A 19,363-nucleotide genomic window follows, 5' to 3' on the forward strand; every position below is an offset into this window, starting at 1 on the left:
CCTTACTTTCGTAAGGGGAACTTCTATCTAGGTAACCTTGTAGACCCAGTGTTTGCTACTTTCAGCAAACTTGAAATGGCACACTCGCGTTCCGTGCCCCGCGCATGTGTGCTAGTTATAACGCAATCGTTGCTACACTCATTTCTGAGTTAACTACCAGAGATGTATGTGCTGTCATTGTGTCACTGTGCTGTCACTGTGTAAATTTACCACATGATGAACCATCCCCAACGGATGACTTCAAACGAGTTGTCGTACACTGCGTAACAAAAGGCCTTCCGCTGATTGTGGGCAGTGATGCCAATGCTCATCACTAGAGATGTACCGAATAGCACTATTCGGCTTTCGGCCGAATACCGAATAGTTGAGAAATTATTATTCGGCCAATCGAATATTCGGCCGAATAATGACTCAATATTCGGCCGAATAAAACCCTTAATTTCGGCCGCATAACACCTAGTTTTTAAATAGGGATAGCTTCCACGGTGAAGAATTGATCGGAATGATCGTTTTAAGCTTTTGAAACCGTGTGAAAAAAAAAAACAAAAATCATAAGTTCTGAGGATTTATATTTCTAAAGTAAGGGATTTGTATCTTATTGATTGCGTTTTTGATCCATTTAACTTTTTAAGGAACTAAGTTAATATGTCGCTTTATTTCTCATCCGACTTCTGCAAGTTATATCTGGAAGTTCATATTAATTGAGCAAATACACTGCATAGGGTCGGTGTTCTCTTAGAAGACAGTCCCCTATATTCGCATTAGTAGCTTTTTACGACCGTTTTGCTATAAATCGTTGCAAAATATTTTTTGACATGAAGGTCAGGAGCTATTTATCTAAATATCATCGATTCACAGCTCGATTTTCTTCAAAAAATGATCGAAATAAATCGTTTTACTTAAAATTCCTTGCACTTATAGTACACCTATTGTTCCTATAGTAAAGAAACTTCTTTTTTTCTTTGGATAAACTAAATGAAGAATTAAGAACTTTTTGGATTTAATCGACAGCCATTCTATAAAGTAAAAATATAAAAGTTTTGTAAAAATACGATTTTTATTTTTTTCTTCTGTTTTGCCTACGCCGTAAAGCTTTTGGGAACAGGAATTAGAAATAGTGCTACTATAGTCACATGTGTTCCAATAGTGGCACAAGCGATAATAAATGCAAACATATGAATTTTCGTTGTTTTCATATTTTTTACAACATCAAGATGGAAAGCACTTTCAGATCACGTAAAAAAGCCACAATACAACCCATGCAAGATCAGTGAAAGATTGAATGGCTTGTATATTGAGCAGCACCGTAATGCCATAGAAGGGAAAAATTTTACATTTTTAAACATTTAGCATCAAACTCTATCCATGGAATCCATCAAAAGGAAAATGTGATGTATCATCACTTGAATAAATTAATCGTATTTTTTTTTTATTTTCCTTCGTATGAAACATAATGTTTTGTTACAATTTAGTTTATTTTGTTATTATTCGGTCACTATTCGGCCTATTCGGCCGAATAACAGATTTCAAAATTCGGCAGACCGAATATTCGGCAAAATCAAAATAATTGAGATATTCGGCCCGAATATTCGACCGGCCGAATATTCGGTACATCTCTACTCATCTTATCATCTGGGGCAGCTCAGAAATCAATTTAGGAGGCTCCAGTCTTATGGAATACTTAATATAGGTAATCGCTCAACCTTCATGGTACCTACTAGACAAGAAGTGTTAGACATTACTTAATATAGGCAATCGCTCAACCTTCATGGTACCTACTAGATAAGAAGTGTTAGACATAACGCTCTGCTCACGATTTGACGAATTGGCATGTATCAGACGAGGAATCATTATCTGATCATCGCTACATCTTCTTTGAACTTCGCAGACTTTGCGTTTTAGGAATCCCCGGTCAAACTGGGAACTCTATACTGAATTGGTTGCGACCAAATTTCGTGGATATTCTCCGTCCATTGATAATCGAAGTGCTTTGGATGATGCCGTTGATACTACATACAATGTAGGATTACATTGTGGAAGCTTTTAAAGAAGCATGTCCTCTGCAGTCTGTAAAGACTACAAGAGGGGCCCCATGGTGGAATTCCGATCTGACTAGATTCAAGAAACAATGTAGGAAAAGTTGGAACAGACGCCGTTCAGCTGGATCAGAGTCGTTCAAGTTGGCTCGCAAGGCTTACAAGAAGTTTGAGTGAAGTTAGTCGGCTGAACAAAATCCTTGCAAAATCGAAGGATTTCCAAGTGAACGAAATTCGCTTACCTAATGGTGACTTTACTGGTGTTGTCTTCTAATGAAGTAGTTTTAGAATGTTTCTTCAATACACACTTCCCCGGATGTGTGGAAATAGCATCTACGGATGAACCAAATGTCTTTTCATGTAGTTATGAGTCTCTGGCTTCGGCTTGCAGCATCGTAACTACTGAATCAATTCAATGGGCACTCAATTTATCCTGTTCTGCTCCAGAAGGGATATCTGGAACGCATTATTGATCATCACATCCGTGATGTTTATTTGGCAAACATGCCTCTTCATGTGAATTAACATGCTTACCAATTTGGAAAGTCCACTGTGACTCTTCTACACAAAGTTGTTTACGATATCGAGGAAGCATTCGCTCAGAAGCAATCCTGCTTGGCTGTTTTCTTGGATATTGATATATCTGCTTGAAGGTAGAGCTGGTGCTGGTGTATATTCTCGTGAGCTAAGGCTGAATCAGTTTTACTCACTTGGTAGAAACTGCACCGTTTTTCAGGCGTAAATATTTGCTCTTATGTGTGGAGTACAATCAGCACTTCAACTGCGCGTAATGGGTAAAGTCATATACTTCTGTTCAGATAGTCAGGCTGCTATAAAAGCTCTTGCTTTGGCCAACTCAAGTTCGAAGCTTGTTATCGCATGTCGAACTCAAATTGAGGAACTGTATTCAGTTAACTTTGTAAACCTTGTACACTGAACGAAAGCTCCTTCCGTGAATTGGATGATTTGTAATTCACATGGCTGCAAATCTTTGCTTTCCTAATTTTGAATGAGTACGAAACAATATGATGCATCCACAGTCCATTGAACAAAAATCATCCAATTATGTGATGACGTTCACTATAGATTTGAGCTACTATAAGCAGATAATTGAATTATAATAAAACAAATGACTAACGTGCAACTTATGGTAGATTTTCTTTTCCCCATGTCTCAAACCAAAAATCATCCAATTATTGTCTGAAATACCAGATGGAAAACTGATGATTGAATATGTCAAATTATCTTTGCAAACCGCATCGTAAACATGGCGACATCAGTAGGAAAGTGTGCTATTCATATGGAATAATCCACAATTATCCTTAATTATAGCACCTTTTCATTACATTTTAAGCGTAAGTACCACCCACAAATTGATTATACCAGGTTTCTATGAAGTTGAAGCTGTGGTGCCCATAGAATAGGAGGAGCAGCGCATCACTTGTTCATCGAGGAGGAGCATTGCATCACAAGGCATCCAGGGATCCATTCTCGAGAATTGTAATAGTGATGATTGATATACAAATAAATACTAAAATACATAAAACCAACATCGTCGGGTGATTCTTTATTTTCCAATTGAATTTGTTTTAACTTTTAACTTACAAGTAATGGGGATTGTTTACATTGGAATATGATAATCATTCAATTTTAGGCATCTATCTGAAGGGTGAAAATCGTTTCAAGACCGGATGATTTTCATTCGGTGTGATTTGTAAACAGATGATTTCCATGCAGATGAAAATCATCTTGATTGTGTCTGATAATAGGTATGGGGCGGAGATGAGGCAAAAATCATTCACTTTATGGCGGGAGATTTCGTTCAGTGTATGGGTACCTGGCCATTCTTCCATCGCTGGAAATGAATTGGCTGATGAACTACACTGAGAAAAATCTACACGTCAAGGTCGTGTGTTTTACTTATAGATTTGCGCAATGAGGAAAACCACATGATTTGAGTGTGGTAGCCATATGGATTTCATCATTGATTTCACGGTATAATAACATGTGTATCAACATTAGGTTGTCATGTGAAACAAACATGAATTTCCAAATATTCAATCATGAAAACCAACTAATTTGCTTATTGAATTCGAAATGTAGTAGCTTTAGATAGTCATGTGTGATAGAACATAAATGTCAAGGGACTGAAAGAAGAAATTTAGTAGAAATACTTTTGCTCCCCAAAATATGGATCCGAGGCTCCTCTGCTTGTCGCAAGCTCTCTTGATTTTTTTTCAAACCCGTGAGCCAGCAACAAGCGGGGCGCCGCAAATCCATAATTTGGGAAGCCAGGGATAAGCATATTTCATTTTTTTTTTTGAAACTGAAAGCCAGGAAAATGTGTTAGTGGAATCCGATTTTTCTACTAAACTATACATTATAATCAATGTTTTCTTATAGAAAGGTAGAACTCTCGTATATCGGTCAACTTCACTAATAAAAGAAAAATCGAATTCACAAATTTTCATCTAACACTTTCAGCTTCAAAATTTGCTTCTTCTCTTTGGAAGCATGATGATGGCTGTCGTTCGACACGAGGTCCAACCGCAGTTCAGTTCACTATGCATCCCATGGGTTGATCACAAACAATATAGAAGCTTTGAACATGGAAATCGATAGCATAGCTCATGGATTTCATCATAACAATCTCATTGCGCAAATCAATGAATCGACCAACTTGAACATGATGATTATGACACAAGATAACCATAAGCAAAACACACTGAATCCGTGTTGGAGTGATGATCTATGCGTCCATAGGTTGACACATACGAATCTGAAGAGAAAGCTTCGGGAACTTATGTGGAAAAAATATGGAATCCCTGTTGTCGATTGATGAATCAATCCATGAAGCAATACACAGGAATTTAATGTGTAACACACACGAAGTTTGCAAGAAAATCATAGCAAATCGATATGGACGTTCATGAATCGATCCATAATTATAAACACACAGATCGAGCGTGTGGATTTTTATCAGTGTATCAACGAACTTAAGGTAACACACGATAGACTCATCGTGGCATTCATGAACAATCTATGTTCAAACTATCGTTGAAAAGAAAATTTTTCTGTTTTATATCATATCGATCATTCGGTGATCTATCCGGATCATATGCTTGCTAACAACAGGCATGTTGATACACTTTCAGTTCATCTATATCCGGTAGAACCGATATCACATCCCCAAAACTACAAAATTGATCATCATTTATGGATAGCAAACAGTTGCACCTTAAGCACCGCCAGCACATTTTCAATCGGAAGGATTTTGGCGCGCTCGAACTGACAAATCCTCCGTTGTGGTGAAACTTCTTCCGTCGACGTGATGTTGGACAGTTTTCTAAAACAGTCGAGATAAAAGCCGAGACGCAGAGCAATGACAGTTAGTTCGTTCAAAACTTCGCTTCGGAAGTCCAACCGGCGAACTCCAGATTGGTGCTGCGAAGTCAATAGCACATAATTTTCAACACCAGAAAAAATAAAAATAACAACATAACAAACAGTTTTTAGAAATATTTCAGAGTTTACTGTCTTACTCATCTATTTTCCAAGCAATTATTAGTTTCTCAAACAGAGCTAAACTTGTTCCGTACATGCTTTTGCTTAACTTTTTGCGTTTTTTTACTCATATTTATGCCAATTTTGGTGGATTTCCAAAATATGGATCTTCATAACACAATTATTCATATAATACCAAAAATGAAAAAGAACAACTATGTGTTTACTTCTGATACGCAATTGATTGGATTAACTCATAAAAAAAGGAATATTTCAATAAAGTAATGAAACTTGAAAAATTTAAAAGCGTAACGATTTTTTTAGGAAATTCTTAAAAAACGCTGCTTTTCGGAAATCCAAGAATGAGCTTTAAGGTTCTTAAGTGATTTTTATTGAATCATATAGACATGTAGCTTGGGATTGCAAAATCTGGTTCAGCTACCTTTCCCTCGAATGGCGGTTTCCCGAATGTCGTTCTCCGAAAATCTCGTTTCCCCGAATAGCTCAGTTCTCCGAAAAGTCCTAACACTCATAATTGTCATAACTTTTTGCATGTCAAGGTGATCAAATATCCTCTTCTTTGGTAGCTTATTCATGTTTCTAATTCAACACTATCTCACTACCAGAGCATAAGCAAAGTACTGACCATTAAATCGAGATATTGATTTGATTGACATAAGAGATAAAAGATCTGAAGACAATATCAAAATTTTATTCGTGGAACTTCTGAGCCATAGCTAAATTTGATGTTGGAAGATCTAAGGAATAGCTCTCTGATATTGGTGAGATCTTATAAAAGCTAAATATGATATGCTAATAGCATTCCAGGAGTAAATTTTAGATTTTATTTTCGGTTCTTTTATCTCTTATTTCATCTATTATTTCAATATAATATCACTTTTGTATGTCCATATCAAAATTTACTATTACTTAGTTTTTTTCGCCTGCTCGGGTAAAGACTATTATTGCACATTTTTGAGCTGCATTGCTTTAAAAGAGAACGGGTCATTCGGGAAAAAGGCTTCGGAGAAACGCATAACCTTTGTCTTTTTATTTTGTCCCGTTCTTGTTTTTTGTTTGTCCCGTTTTTGTCTGGTTGGCTTATGGTCAGCCTATTCCGGTCCCATCGCTCTCTTCCGCTGGTGCAATCGATGGACAAAACACTAATGATTCGATCACGCCATTCGCATTGCGCGAACCGGACACTTTATCCTTACCTTTTTTGAATCGCTCTCCCCCCTAGGAGCGAGCGACAAATCATGGACCAAATACTAGCAGTCGTCACGATCGATCAGATTTCGGACAGTACGGATCTACAAATTTGCGTAATTTTTCCAAATGGTTATCTAAGAAATTTATAGCTGCCTATTCTCGAAACAAGAAAACTAAATATTTTTGTGTTCAACGTGTATATTGGACTCAAAAACACAATTGAGTATTTACACATTCAATTTAACATTTCCCTAAAACGTAATCTCGCTCACAAATCTTCGTGTTTCACTTTGTTCTCTTTCTCATTGACATCGATCGTAACCTTCTGGGCAACCTTCCGCCCTGGGGACACAATCCGTAGCACCTCTTCGGTTAGCTTAACTTTCCTAATGGAGTTGTGCATCGGTGAACCGAGCAGCAGATAGTCTCCACTCTGCACGGCATGCGCAACCAAATTGGTGTGGCCATCGTCGCTGTGCAGTGCTGCCAGAATGTTTCCGTCCCAGTCCAGACGCAGAACCGTGCCACGCTTGGGGAATAGAGCGGCCACACTGTTGAAGTTTCCGATGAAATGCGACACCCGCAAGGCCAGATGGCTTCCTGTTTTCGCATAAAGGTACTCGAATGGAACCTCAAGCATACTCATCAACCGTACGAGGAACTTCCGGGCTTTCGGGTACGATGCCAGCTTGGCCAAGAGCGAAGGGTTTTCATCGTCAACTGCAATCAATACAGCTGCCCAGATACCCGTGTCGTCTTCGACAAGGTTATCGATCTGACCTGGTAGTCTGTCGATGAAAATATCGTGAGTACCCGCCTTGGGGCCTTTCAGGTAATACCGACGAATCAATTGCCCTCCCAACTCTGCCACCAGAACGAAACTTTCGTCTTTACTGAGTGCCACTCCACTTGCACCGAACACCTCATCGATCAGAACCCTGTTCTTGCCGGTGGCACGTGAGTAGTGCACGAGACGTCCCGATGGATTCAGTAGCATCGCCTGTAAGCCATCCTCAAAGCGGAAATCCGACGACATTTCCGACCAATAGATGTCTCCATTTTTGGCCACATCCAAGTTCATCGGGATTCCGGGCTTCCGGGACACTTTGCCTCCTTCGATGACCTCATCCAGCGATACCAGCAGCTTCTGCTGGCCGGTTTTGATTTGAACCTGATAGATGCCGAAGTACGGTTCAACCACAATCAGGTTGTTGCCCTGCGTGTCGAACGCTATCCCAAGGGGGTGTCCGCATTCGCGCTCCTGGTAGGGACCCTCTGTGGAATAGAAATATTCTATGAGCTGTGATTTTGGAAGGCACCATCAAAGTACACTTACTACACTCCACACCGAATTTGGTAATCACTCGGATCTGGTCGTTGCCGGTGATCTCGACGATTTTTCCACCGGTTATCGAAGCGAATGTGCTGTTGCCTCGGACTAGAATGGACTCCGGAGCCACCAACTGGTTCTCGAGCCACGGTTGTGGATTGTTGAGAAGCCGATTGGGAGCGAGGACCCCTTCCAGGGGACGTGGCGGTAAAACACTGGAAAGAATTCAATGTAATTAAATGTCTTCTTCACAAAACCCATTATTGAACTTTGTACTCACCTGAATTCTTTGAATGGAAACGTTGGAAAGGGTGGCAATCCCGGTAGGATGGCCACTATTGCCACGAATATCGATACCTTTACTGCAGTTGATGTAAAACCCATTTTCGATTGGATGGGATTAATTTACAACAGATAAACTTACAAAAAAACGCAGCAGTGGTTTCAATTGTCTGCACAACTGACGCCGCACTGTTAAATAACTTTCGCTGATAATCGATATATAGATGTCTTTTGCTGTTCGCTTTTGAGGTCGATGTATTGGATCAGATGTTTATAAACTTTAGCCTCAGCTGCTCACGCTTAGCGGTCTATCTTATCTTGCTCGGCTTTGTAGTTCATTCCTTTGGTACAGACACACATGTGGCGGTAATGCATTTTTTGTTCTCTCTCTAGTTTTACGTACGCATTCAATCGATTGTGTGAAGTTCGATGTGTCAGTGTTTTGGATTTTCTCAAGATTAAAAAAAAACTTTTACGAAATCATACATATTTTAAAGAAAAATAATCAGGCTGCAATAATGTTCTTAAATTTGTTGTCCTTAAATATATTTGAACTCCTTCTATTTCTCCAGCGTTCCATGAAAATGTCCAATTTTGCAAAAGTTTCTTTACCCATTATGTCTAAATCTTTCAGGAGCTCCATCAAAAATTAATCCAACAGAAATGTTTCCAAATATAGTGTATTAGGGGTGCAACAGTGCGAGTGAAGCAAGACTTTTTTTTAGATATCTAACTTAATTCAACTGATATGTATGATTACAAATCTTAAAATATTTTTACTGGGAAATGTTTGTGTATAAGAGTTATGGTTGAATTTTACAAAAAAGATAAAATAGAACAATGATGCAGCAAGCGAATTTTATTTTGAATAATTTCTTTCGCGAACTTTTGAATGTTTTATATTCAAATTAGTGAGTCATTCTATAAATGTATCTCTTAGACGTCGGGAACAGAGTTGAATTGTTGATAAGTAGACGACAGTGAAATATGTCAGCTAAATTGTGAAAATTGAAATTCCTTTAGGGTATAGTGAGGTAGCGGGGGATTTATATACAAAAAACCACATCAAGCCGAGTAAGGTCGTATATACCGCACCGATTTTTTTTTTCAATGTTATTTTGGCATTAACTCTTCGAAGCTTTTAGATTGCTTCAATAATAAGACCATGTTACTATTCGTTTCTGTAGAACAAAATTAAAAGCTTTTTCATCCAGAATATTTTTTAAACTCGCTTATAATTCTTCAATATGACCTTCTAATTAATTTTTATTACGCAACATTTTTGGCGTATTACTTGAATGAACATCAAATCAATTCTGTTCAGAGTTGTTTCTTTCGTCTTAAATACATCTGCATTCATGTCCAATGAAACAGCCGTTAGTTAGGCGACCTTCACTTACATCTATACCAGTCTGATGGTTTTTCAAGAAAGAGCTCATGCATTTTTCATTAAATATGTATTTCTCAGTAATACATTTATAATTGAAGACCGGCCGGATTTTTTTTCGATTTTTAGTAGCCTAAAATTGAACAACAATTGGATATTCTCAAATCCATGAACAAAGTACCATCCATCTTGCTTACTTCCAACAGCTGTGAACGTAATTTGATGTCGACAGCTTTATTTGGCGCGGTAAATGGCTGGGCATGGCGTACCATTGGTACCTCGTGTACCTGCAGGAATAAAATAGACCCCTTTGTGCGGTCCTTAGCCTCTTGCCCAGCAACTCCTATCCCTACCTCCTCGTGGTACTGGCCGGGGTACGAGTAACCTTGGGGAAGATCGGGTAACCAACCCCCGGTGGGAACTTTGGTCGTATGCTGACAGGGAAGGGGGGGTTTGCTTTTGCAAACCTGGAGCGTCTGTACTCCACGTTAGGAGCGGCTCACAACAGCGTCTGTTCCCCATGTCAGGGGCGGCTGATCATCGTCCGAGTGCCAGAGAAGGACTCTAAGCTAAACTGCGCACTATGGCCCTCCGAACATTTAGGGGGAATGGTCCTCCGGAAATCTAGGGGGTTGGTGTCAGGCCCTGCAAGCCAACCGTAAAAACACATCAGCACAGGAACGCCAACGAGAGAATACGGACCGGAACAATCGGCAAAGACCACAGCGACGAAAATGGACTAGCGATTGGAAACTCGGTACGTGGAACTGCAAATCTCTCAACTTCATTGGAAGTACTCGCATACTCTCCAATGTACTGAAGACCCGCGGTTTCGACATCGTAGCGCTGCAGGAGGTGTGCTGGACAGGAGCATTGGTGCGAACGTTTAGAGGTAATCATACCATCTACCAGAGCTGCGGCAACACACGCGAGCTGGGAACAGCTTTCATAGTGATGGGTGATATGCAAAGGCGCGTGATCGGGTGGTGGCCGATCAATGAACGAATGTGCAAGTTAAGAATCAAAGGCCGATTCTTTAACTTCAGCATAATCAACGTGCATAGCCCACACTCCGGAAGCACTGATGATGACAAGGACGCATTTTACGCGCAGCTCGAACGCGAGTACGACCGCTGCCCAAGCCACGACGTCAAGATCATCATAGGAGATTTGAACGCTCAGGTTGGCCAGGAGGAGGAGTTCAGACCGACGATTGGAAAGTTCAGCGCCCACCGGCTGACGAACGAGAACGGCCTACGACTGATAGATTTTGCCGCCTCGAAGAACATGGCCATTCGTAGCACCTATTTCCAGCACAGCCTCCCGTATCGGTACACCTGGAGATCACCTCAGCAGACAGAATCGCAAATCGACCACGTTTTGATCGATGGACTGCACTTCTCCGACATAACCGACGTCAGAACCTATCGTGGCGCCAACATTGACTCCGATCACTACCTGGTGATGGTGAAACTGCGCCCAAAACTATCCGTCATCAACAATGTACGGTACCGACGCCCGCCCCGGTACAATCTCGAGCGGCTGAAACAACCGGATGTCGCCAATGCGTACGCGCAGCATCTTGAGGCAGCGTTGCCGTATGAGGGCGAGCTCGATAGGGCCCCTCTTGAGGACTGCTGGAGGACAGTCAAAGCAGCCATTAACGACGCTGCCGAAAGCGTTGTCGGATATGTGGAACGGAGCTCAAGAAACGATTGGTTCGACGAGGAGTGCCAGGAGGTTTTAGAGGAGAAGAATGCAGCGCGGGCTGCAATGCTGCAGCATGGTACGCGGCAAAACGTGGAACGATACAGACTGAAGCGGAAACAGCAAACCCACCTATTCCGGGACAAAAAGCGCCGCCTGGAAGAGGTGGAATGCCAAGAGATGGAGTTGCTGTACCGTTCTCAAGAAACGCGGAAGTTCTATCAGAAGCTCAACACATCCCGCAAAGGCTTCGTGCCGCGAGCTGAGATGTGCCGGGATAAGGATGGGAGCATCTTGACGGACGGACGCAAGGTGATCGAAAGGTGGAAGCAGCACTACGATGAACACCTGAATGGCGCAGAGAACACAGGCACAGAAGGTCAGGACAGCGAAGGCGATGGCTACGTCAGCACAGCGGACAGCGGAAATCAACCAGCTCCCACGATGGGGGAAGTTAAGGATGCCATTCAACAGCTCAAGAACAACAAAGCCGCTGGCAAGGATGGTATCGGAGCCGAACTCATCAAGATGGGCCCGGACAGGTTGGCCGCTTGTCTGCATCGGCTGATAGTCAGAATCTGGGAAACGGAACAGCTACCGGAGGAGTGGAAGCAAGGCGTTATATGCCCTATCTACAAAAAGGGCGACAAACTGGAGTGTGAAAATTATCGTGCAATCACCATCCCAAACGCCGCCTATAAAGTGCTATCCCAGATTCTCTTCCGTCGTCTATCACCTATAGCAAACGAGTTCGTGGGAAGTTATCAAGCAGGTTTCATCGACGGCCGCTCGACAACGGACCAGATCTTTTCCGTGCGGCAAATCCTCCAGAAATGCCGTGAGTACCAGGTCCCTACGCACCATTTGTTCATCGATTTCAAGGCGGCATACGATAGTATCGACCGCATAGAGTTATGGAAAATCATGGACGAGAACAGCTTTCCCGGGAAGCTCACAAGATTGATCAGAGCAACGATGGACGGTGTGCAAAACTGCGTGAAGATCTCGGGCGAACACTCCAGTTCGTTCGAGTCTCGGCGGGGACTACGACAGGGCGACGGACTTTCGTGCCTGTTGTTCAATATTGCGCTTGAAGGTGTCATGCGGAGAGCCGGACTTAACAGTCGAGGCACGATTTTCACGAGATCCGGACAATTTGTTTGCTTCGCGGACGACATGGATATTATTGGGAGAAAATTTGAAACGGTGGCAGATTTGTTCACCCGCCTGAAACGCGAAGCAACAAGAGTCGGGCTAATGGTGAATGCGTCGAAAACAAAGTACATGCTGGTTGGTGGAACTGAGCGCGACAGGGCCCGCCTAGGAAGCAGTGTTACGATAGACGGGGATACCTTCGAGGTGTTGGACGAGTTCGTCTACCTCGGATCCTTGTTGACGGCTGACAACAATGTTAGTCGGGAAATACGAAGGCGCATCATCAGCGGAAGTCGTGCCTACTATGGGCTCCAGAAGAAACTGCGGTCAAGAAAGATTCACCCCCGCACCAAATGCACGATGTACAAAACGCTCATAAGACCGGTAGTCCTCTATGGGCATGAGGCGTGGACTATGCTCGAGGAGGACTTGCAAGCTCTTGGGGTTTTCGAACGCCGAGTGCTAAGGACGATCTTCAGCGGCGTGCAGGAGAACGGCGTGTGGCGGCGAAGGATGAACCACGAGCTCGCTCAACTCTACGGCGAACCCAGTATCGTGAAGGTAGCTAAAGCTGGAAGGATACGCTGGGCAGGGCATGTTGCAAGAATGCCGGACAACAACCCTGTAAAGATGGTGTTCGCCACGAATCCGGTCGGAACAAGAAGGCGTGGGGCGCAGCGAGCTAGGTGGATTGATCAGGTACACCAGGACCTGGAGAGCGTGGGTCTCAGTCGAGGATGGAGAGAAGCGGCCATGAACCGAGGGAATTGGCGAAATATTGTTGGCGAGGCTTTATCAAGATAATTGATGTAAAGCGAAATAAATAAGTAAGCTTTATTTGAAAAAACTTTCAATTAAAGGGTCTTGTTTCCCGGACATGAAAAAATCGCGGGATTCGTGATTTGTATTGTTGAAATGAACTCAAATTTTCTTTAAACTAGCATAAAACGCTCGAAATTTACCTGAAGTTTAAAATTATGATGCATTAAACAACATATAAGCCCGAATATATGTAAAACCTTTGAAAAATATGTTCTGTCCATAGGTATGTTTTGACCTGAGCTATATTTCAATGTCTGTCAAAAAACAATTTTCTAATACAGGAAAAGGATAGTTTTCTTAGCGCTCTTGTTTCACTTCGGCAAAGGTTTTTTAAGGTTACTAAGCTCATATCTCTACCCTATATTGAGTGGAAATTTGAAATTTGTTATCAGATGATTACTCTTTTTCTATTTATAATTTAACAAAAATATTTTCAAAAAAGGGGTACCTTAATGATTTATTGGCATCAGGAGTTTTTATCGATCGAATCATCTGAAACTCGGCCGTAAGATGTTTTGCAAAATATGGGTCCAGTGGTTTCACCAAAAAACTTTGCCAAGATTAATCTAAAGTTCCAAAAAAAGGATCTCTCTTCATAATGCTTATTTTATTGTATTATATATATTATTTGTTTATAAAATTTAAATAGAATCACAAGATATTCTTCTATTCCGCTTCACATTTTTTTTTCTTATGCCATGATCTCATTTTCTTCAAAAACATAAACTATTGTATGAAAATGCAGAGAAAATCCATGAGATCCATCCGATGTTCGTGAACTCGATATGAACTCATGTAACCATACTATCAAACTTTCTGATTCACATTTATGGTTCAGCAAACAAATTTCAGAAGTATGTTTGACATATTACTTGAGGAGTTAGTTGCTTCAATATTCACTCAAGAAGGTTTGATGTAATTGAAATCCATCACACCTAGTTATGATTGATATGTCGAGCGAAACTTCTGGCATTTCATCCACCTTATGACCACTATTTTCATACGAACAGTACCCAAAACTTCGTGATACATATGAGAGAAAGCCTACTAAAAAGTTATCCAAGCAAACATCTTCCAGTTCCTCAGCAAGTGACAAATCTGCTCGCGACAGCCAAAGATTGCATAACAATTGTCAAATAGTTGTGTGGATCCGAATCACTGTAATTGAGTAAAACAACGGGAAGAATACAGAACAAAATCATTTCAAACTGTAAAACCTAAAAATGTGTCACTCCGAGCAAAAGAGAAAAAAAGCGTGTTCAAAACTTATTTAGATTACTAAAGAAACTATATTTGTATAAACAAGAGCTAAATCGTAAGTTTAAATCGCAGTCTTAAGTATAAATTTTACTCTTTATGGACGTTTTACAAAAAAAGTCTCATACTTTAAAATCATGTACGTATATTTATCGATCTACAGCACATTGTAAACAGTTTTCTCCGAATATTTCAATTGGTAATCTCAGAATAACATATTATGAAAATAATATGTGGAAAACAAAATCGATTTTATTACAGCAGTGTTGCCATTTTCTATGATTGTCATTGTGCTTTGAAAGGTCTTTTAATAATAAAGCAATTGTTTTTCTATTGTGCTTTAAATGTGACGTGAGGACTTATTAAGTGACTCTATGGAGGCGTAAACTATTTTTATTATTAATACTATATTAGCACTTCCGTCAGGACGTACTTTCAACCAAAAATATCTACTCATATCAGTTCTCTTCAAATTTAAAATTAGGCTGTGTAGATATTGCTTTCGGAGAACCAAGCTTTTTGAAAATAAAAAATTATATTGTTGAGTTTTCCAGCCAATTTATAACAATCATTGATTTTGATAACCTCAAAAAATCGACCGTTCTAAACGTTGTTTCATATTCGTGTGCAATTAAATTATTTTGAAGAATATTTTATTATTACAACATTGTACAATACTAGTCGAATGATGTACTGAAAACCGACTGAAATTTCATTGATAAATTAAAAAGATACACGCACAAAGTGTCTACTTTATAAAATGAACAGTCCTTATGATGGACAAATGATCACGAGGGAGGAAGGAAGGTCCTGGAAACAAAAAAAAAATGACCACGTGGTCCCTCAGCTACTTCCACGAATATTTTATAGAAATTGTAAGATTTAATCTGCAGTGTACGTTCTATAGAAATTAATCCAGGGCTTGCACTGAAGAAAAAGTCCAGGGATAGTTTTATGACTATTTTTTATGGGTTTGGAGAACGAGCTTTTCAAAGCAATCGAGTGTTGTCCCTGGGCCACGGGATAAGGGATACCAAATATTCGAAGTTTAGAATTAATCTGCCCTTCTACGTCTACTTGTCCCATGTTCTATGCAAACCTTATGAACCGTGGGACAAATATGCGTAGAACGGTAATAATACAGTATACCGATTGTTTCCTTGATGTAGTTTTGTTAACATATGTGTTAAAAGCAATGTGAGTTTATCAAATATTTACTTCTTGCTGGATTTATTGTGTCCAAAAATAGTTTTCTTACAAAAATCTTATCAGGAAACATTAAACAGTTTTATAAAAAGTTATATTGTAAGAAATCTGTCATAAAACTCAAAAGTTTGCTGCTAAGGGTCGTACCGCCAGCAGAACTATACAATATTAGACAGCTTAAAATTAACCCATCGATGAATACTTCAAAGAATTTGTCGAGAAAACTTAAAAAAAATTCCAAAAGAATTCCTCCTGGGATATGAAGTACCGTAAAGTGCCGTAATTCAGCGCAGTTAAGGAATAAAACGATTCAAATTGTTAATTAAAAATTAGTATTGCATCAACAAAAAAGCTTTATGGGTAGATCGCTAGCAAATCTATTCAAGATTATGGGAAAAATATAAACTAGACTGTATTCATAATTTACAATTGTGATTTTTTTTAAATAGTTCACTCGTTGAAATTGCCTAATTCCGCGCATTTTTTAAACGCTTTTCCATATTCCGCGCAGAAGAATGCCTAATTCCGCGCACTCATGAAACAATCAAATTAACATTAATTTTGATAAGGGGCTGCATCCATTAGTTACGTAACACTTAAAATTGAAAATTTTCAACCCCCTCCCCTTCCGTAACACTTTTTGTATGAGAAAACGTAGAGTTTTGTATGAACCGTAACTTTTTAGTCTACGTTCAGTTTTTTTTATTAACTTTTTGTCTATCACATGAAATAAAGATAACCAAAACCGTGGCATTGGTACGTGTGAATTTCGTCTAGGGGAAAGTGGGGCAATTTGGCCATCTTAAGAAAAGTCGTAATAATTGAAATTTTTAGATCAATACACTAGATACGCACGATTTCCGTCATCGTAAAAAAAAAACACGAATGAATTTTTCGTTGACTTTTCTGTCGATGGGATGATATGAGCACCCTATTTTATGTTGTGAAATTATCCCATAGAATCTAACAATTTAATTATTTTATTCATCGAACTGGAAAGTTTAGAAATGAAATACTCTTTCGAAATCTACTGAGCTCATATTTGGCTTAAATATGCTTCTTATTGCATAGTTTTAGACAATTCGAGAAAAAACCTCCATCTTCTTCTTCTTGGCATTAACGTCAGGGGGACAGAGCCTGCTTCTCATCTTAGTGTTCTTATGAGCACTTCCACAGTTATTAACTGACGCTTTCTTTGTCAAAGTTGCCATTTTTGCATTCGTATATATCGTGTGGCATGCCCAGGGAAGTTAAGGAAATTTCCACTACGAAAAGATCCTGGACCGACCGGGAATCGAACCCAGACACCTTCAGCATGGCTTTGCTTTGTAGCAAACTGCACTGTTCATACAGTACAAGGACCAGTTCGCATTATTGCTTGGAATCAAAGGATTTTAAGCAAATCAATTAATGGTATCCACTAATGCCACGGGTAACTGAAACTTATTTTTTGACGTTGGATATTTAAGCAAAAAGAAACCTCAGAAGAACCTAAGGGTCATCCATAAATTACATCACACAAAATATGGCCATTTACAATCCCTCTCCCCCGTATTATCATACTTTTTGTATGGAGGCTTCGTAAATTATGTAGAGATCGTAAAGTTTCCGTGAATCATTTCCCGAGAGTGTGTCGTAATTTGTGGGGTCTTCTACGATATGTTGTTTGTACAATAATTCTATATGGATTGTACAATATAAATAAGAATCATAAAGAAGTATACATTGCCAATGTTATGTGTGGTTCATTATGCTAAGTAAATTTTGTGCGTACAGATGTATACACTTAATTCAGAATGCCGAATCTCGGCTAATTTCAACCGAGATCCGCACAGCCGAGCTCGTGAAAAAAATCTAAGTGTGTATAGACTATTTTGTTGGGGCTGTGCATAAACCACGTGGTATTTTTCCCTGTAAGGGACCGTCCATAAATGACGTAGCATTTTAGGGGGAGGGGGGAGTCTACGATTTTGCTACGAACCATGTATTAAGTATGGGAAAATAAGCTACGAAGGGGGAAGGGGTGCCAAAAATTGGTCAAAAGATGCTACGTCATTTATGGACGCTGCCTAAGTGGGCTTTTTCGATATTCCGCTTGTACATGAAACGTATGTATGCATAAAGTTACTTTTTAGAGAAATAGACAGATGTGAAGATGGATATAGCATATTATACTTGTCTGTTGTTATGCGAAGAACAGTGCGCGGAATTAGGACATTATGAAAAAAGACGTGGCCTAATTCCGCGCAATACTTTTTTGAATAAAACTCAATAATTATGCTAATAGTTGATAAGATTTCATAGAAGCACCATGAAACATATCTGTAGCAAGTAGTTCCATGGAATATTGCATAAAAAATAAAACATTTTCAATAAAGAAATCGCGTTTGTTGTTGTCCTACAGTCTTAGCGCGGACGCTAAGAAAATTAGAAAAATAACGTCTACTCCGACGGGCCTTCACTGATTATTTTTTTATGCCGCGAAAAAATGCCTTATTTGCTTTTATTTGTGATTCAAACTTATTCTTAATCAAATTAGCCTCGAATAGCATTAAAAGTTGCTGAAATATTAATGTGTATTTCCATATATAAATAATTTTGTATGAAATGTGCAGAATTAGGCACTGCGCTGAATTAGGGCACTTTACGGTACTTCGTTTATTTTTCAGCGATACCGTCAGGTATTTTCTAAATTATCCTTTGGAGAACTCTTTCTAACATTTATCCATGAACTTCTCTAGGAATTTGAAAGAAATTTCTCCAAAAATTAACAATGAATTCTCTCCTAAAATTAACTTGAAAATCCCTATGAAATCTACATTTGAAAAATAAAAAGTATTACTGGATGAACTATTCCAAGAATTCTTGCAAAGAACATACTGGGATTTTTCAATAATACAGGGGATAGGCAAAATTATTGAGATGGGCAACATTTTGCTCAAATTCAAATGCTTATAGCTTTTTTAAAAATGGATGAAATTGAATGCATCTGGAAGTATTTGATGGCAAATTTGGTCTAGTTTCAAGAATTGGCCATGCCTGAACAAGTTTTACGGAAATGGCCTTATATCTGACGATTTTCAACGAATCTTAATGTGTCCACCGGCATTCAATCATCAATTGGATCTAGTTTCTTGGGAAAATCGTAACATATATAGAACGTCACACCGCATAAAATAACAAGCAACAGAAAAAATGTGATTTGGACATGACTTTGGAAAATCCGGTACATATCCGGTGTCCGGTGGCCAATATGCATGGCCAAGCGAATTCCTGAAACAAGACCAAATTTTCCATCGAATACTTCCAGATGCATCCAATTTCATCCATTTTTAAAAAAGTTATAAGCATTTGAATTTGAGCAAAATTTTGCCTATCCCCTGTACTTCATGTTTTCGTATAATAATTTCGCTAATGACACCTCAAGAAATTTTTGCATATAATTTACTTCAAGAATTCCTTCTG

The 19,363-nt window shown here is 39.5% G+C and overlaps 1 protein-coding gene across 1 annotated transcript; it reads right to left on the reverse strand.

Annotated features, from left to right (window-relative positions):
• Window positions 1-6,932: 6,932 nt before the first annotated feature.
• Window positions 6,933-8,723, reverse strand: LOC5565604 (adipocyte plasma membrane-associated protein). Its single transcript, XM_001649911.2, has 3 exons — window positions 8,363-8,723; window positions 8,089-8,297; window positions 6,933-8,027 (listed from the first exon to the last, which is right to left on the reverse strand). The coding sequence occupies exons 1-3, from the start codon at window positions 8,464-8,466 to the stop codon at window positions 7,021-7,023; spliced, it is 1,320 nt and encodes a 439-aa protein (XP_001649961.1). The 5' UTR covers window positions 8,467-8,723; the 3' UTR covers window positions 6,933-7,020.
• Between the last annotated feature and the right edge of the window lie 10,640 nt (window positions 8,724-19,363).

This window comes from Aedes aegypti, chromosome 1, assembly GCF_002204515.2.
Source record: "Aedes aegypti strain LVP_AGWG chromosome 1, AaegL5.0 Primary Assembly, whole genome shotgun sequence".
Lineage (NCBI taxonomy): Eukaryota > Metazoa > Arthropoda > Insecta > Diptera > Culicidae > Aedes > Aedes aegypti.

Coding starts and splice junctions, on each gene's coding strand:
- LOC5565604 (XM_001649911.2), bottom strand. CDS start 8,466: ATGGGTTTTACATCAACTGCAGTAAAGGTATCGATATTCGTGGCAATA. Junction 8,298..8,362: donor TTTCCATTCAAAGAATTCAG/GTGAGTACAAAG, acceptor AATTCTTTCCAG/TGTTTTACCGCCACGTCCCC. Junction 8,028..8,088: donor CAAATTCGGTGTGGAGTGTA/GTAAGTGTACTT, acceptor TCTATTCCACAG/AGGGTCCCTACCAGGAGCGC.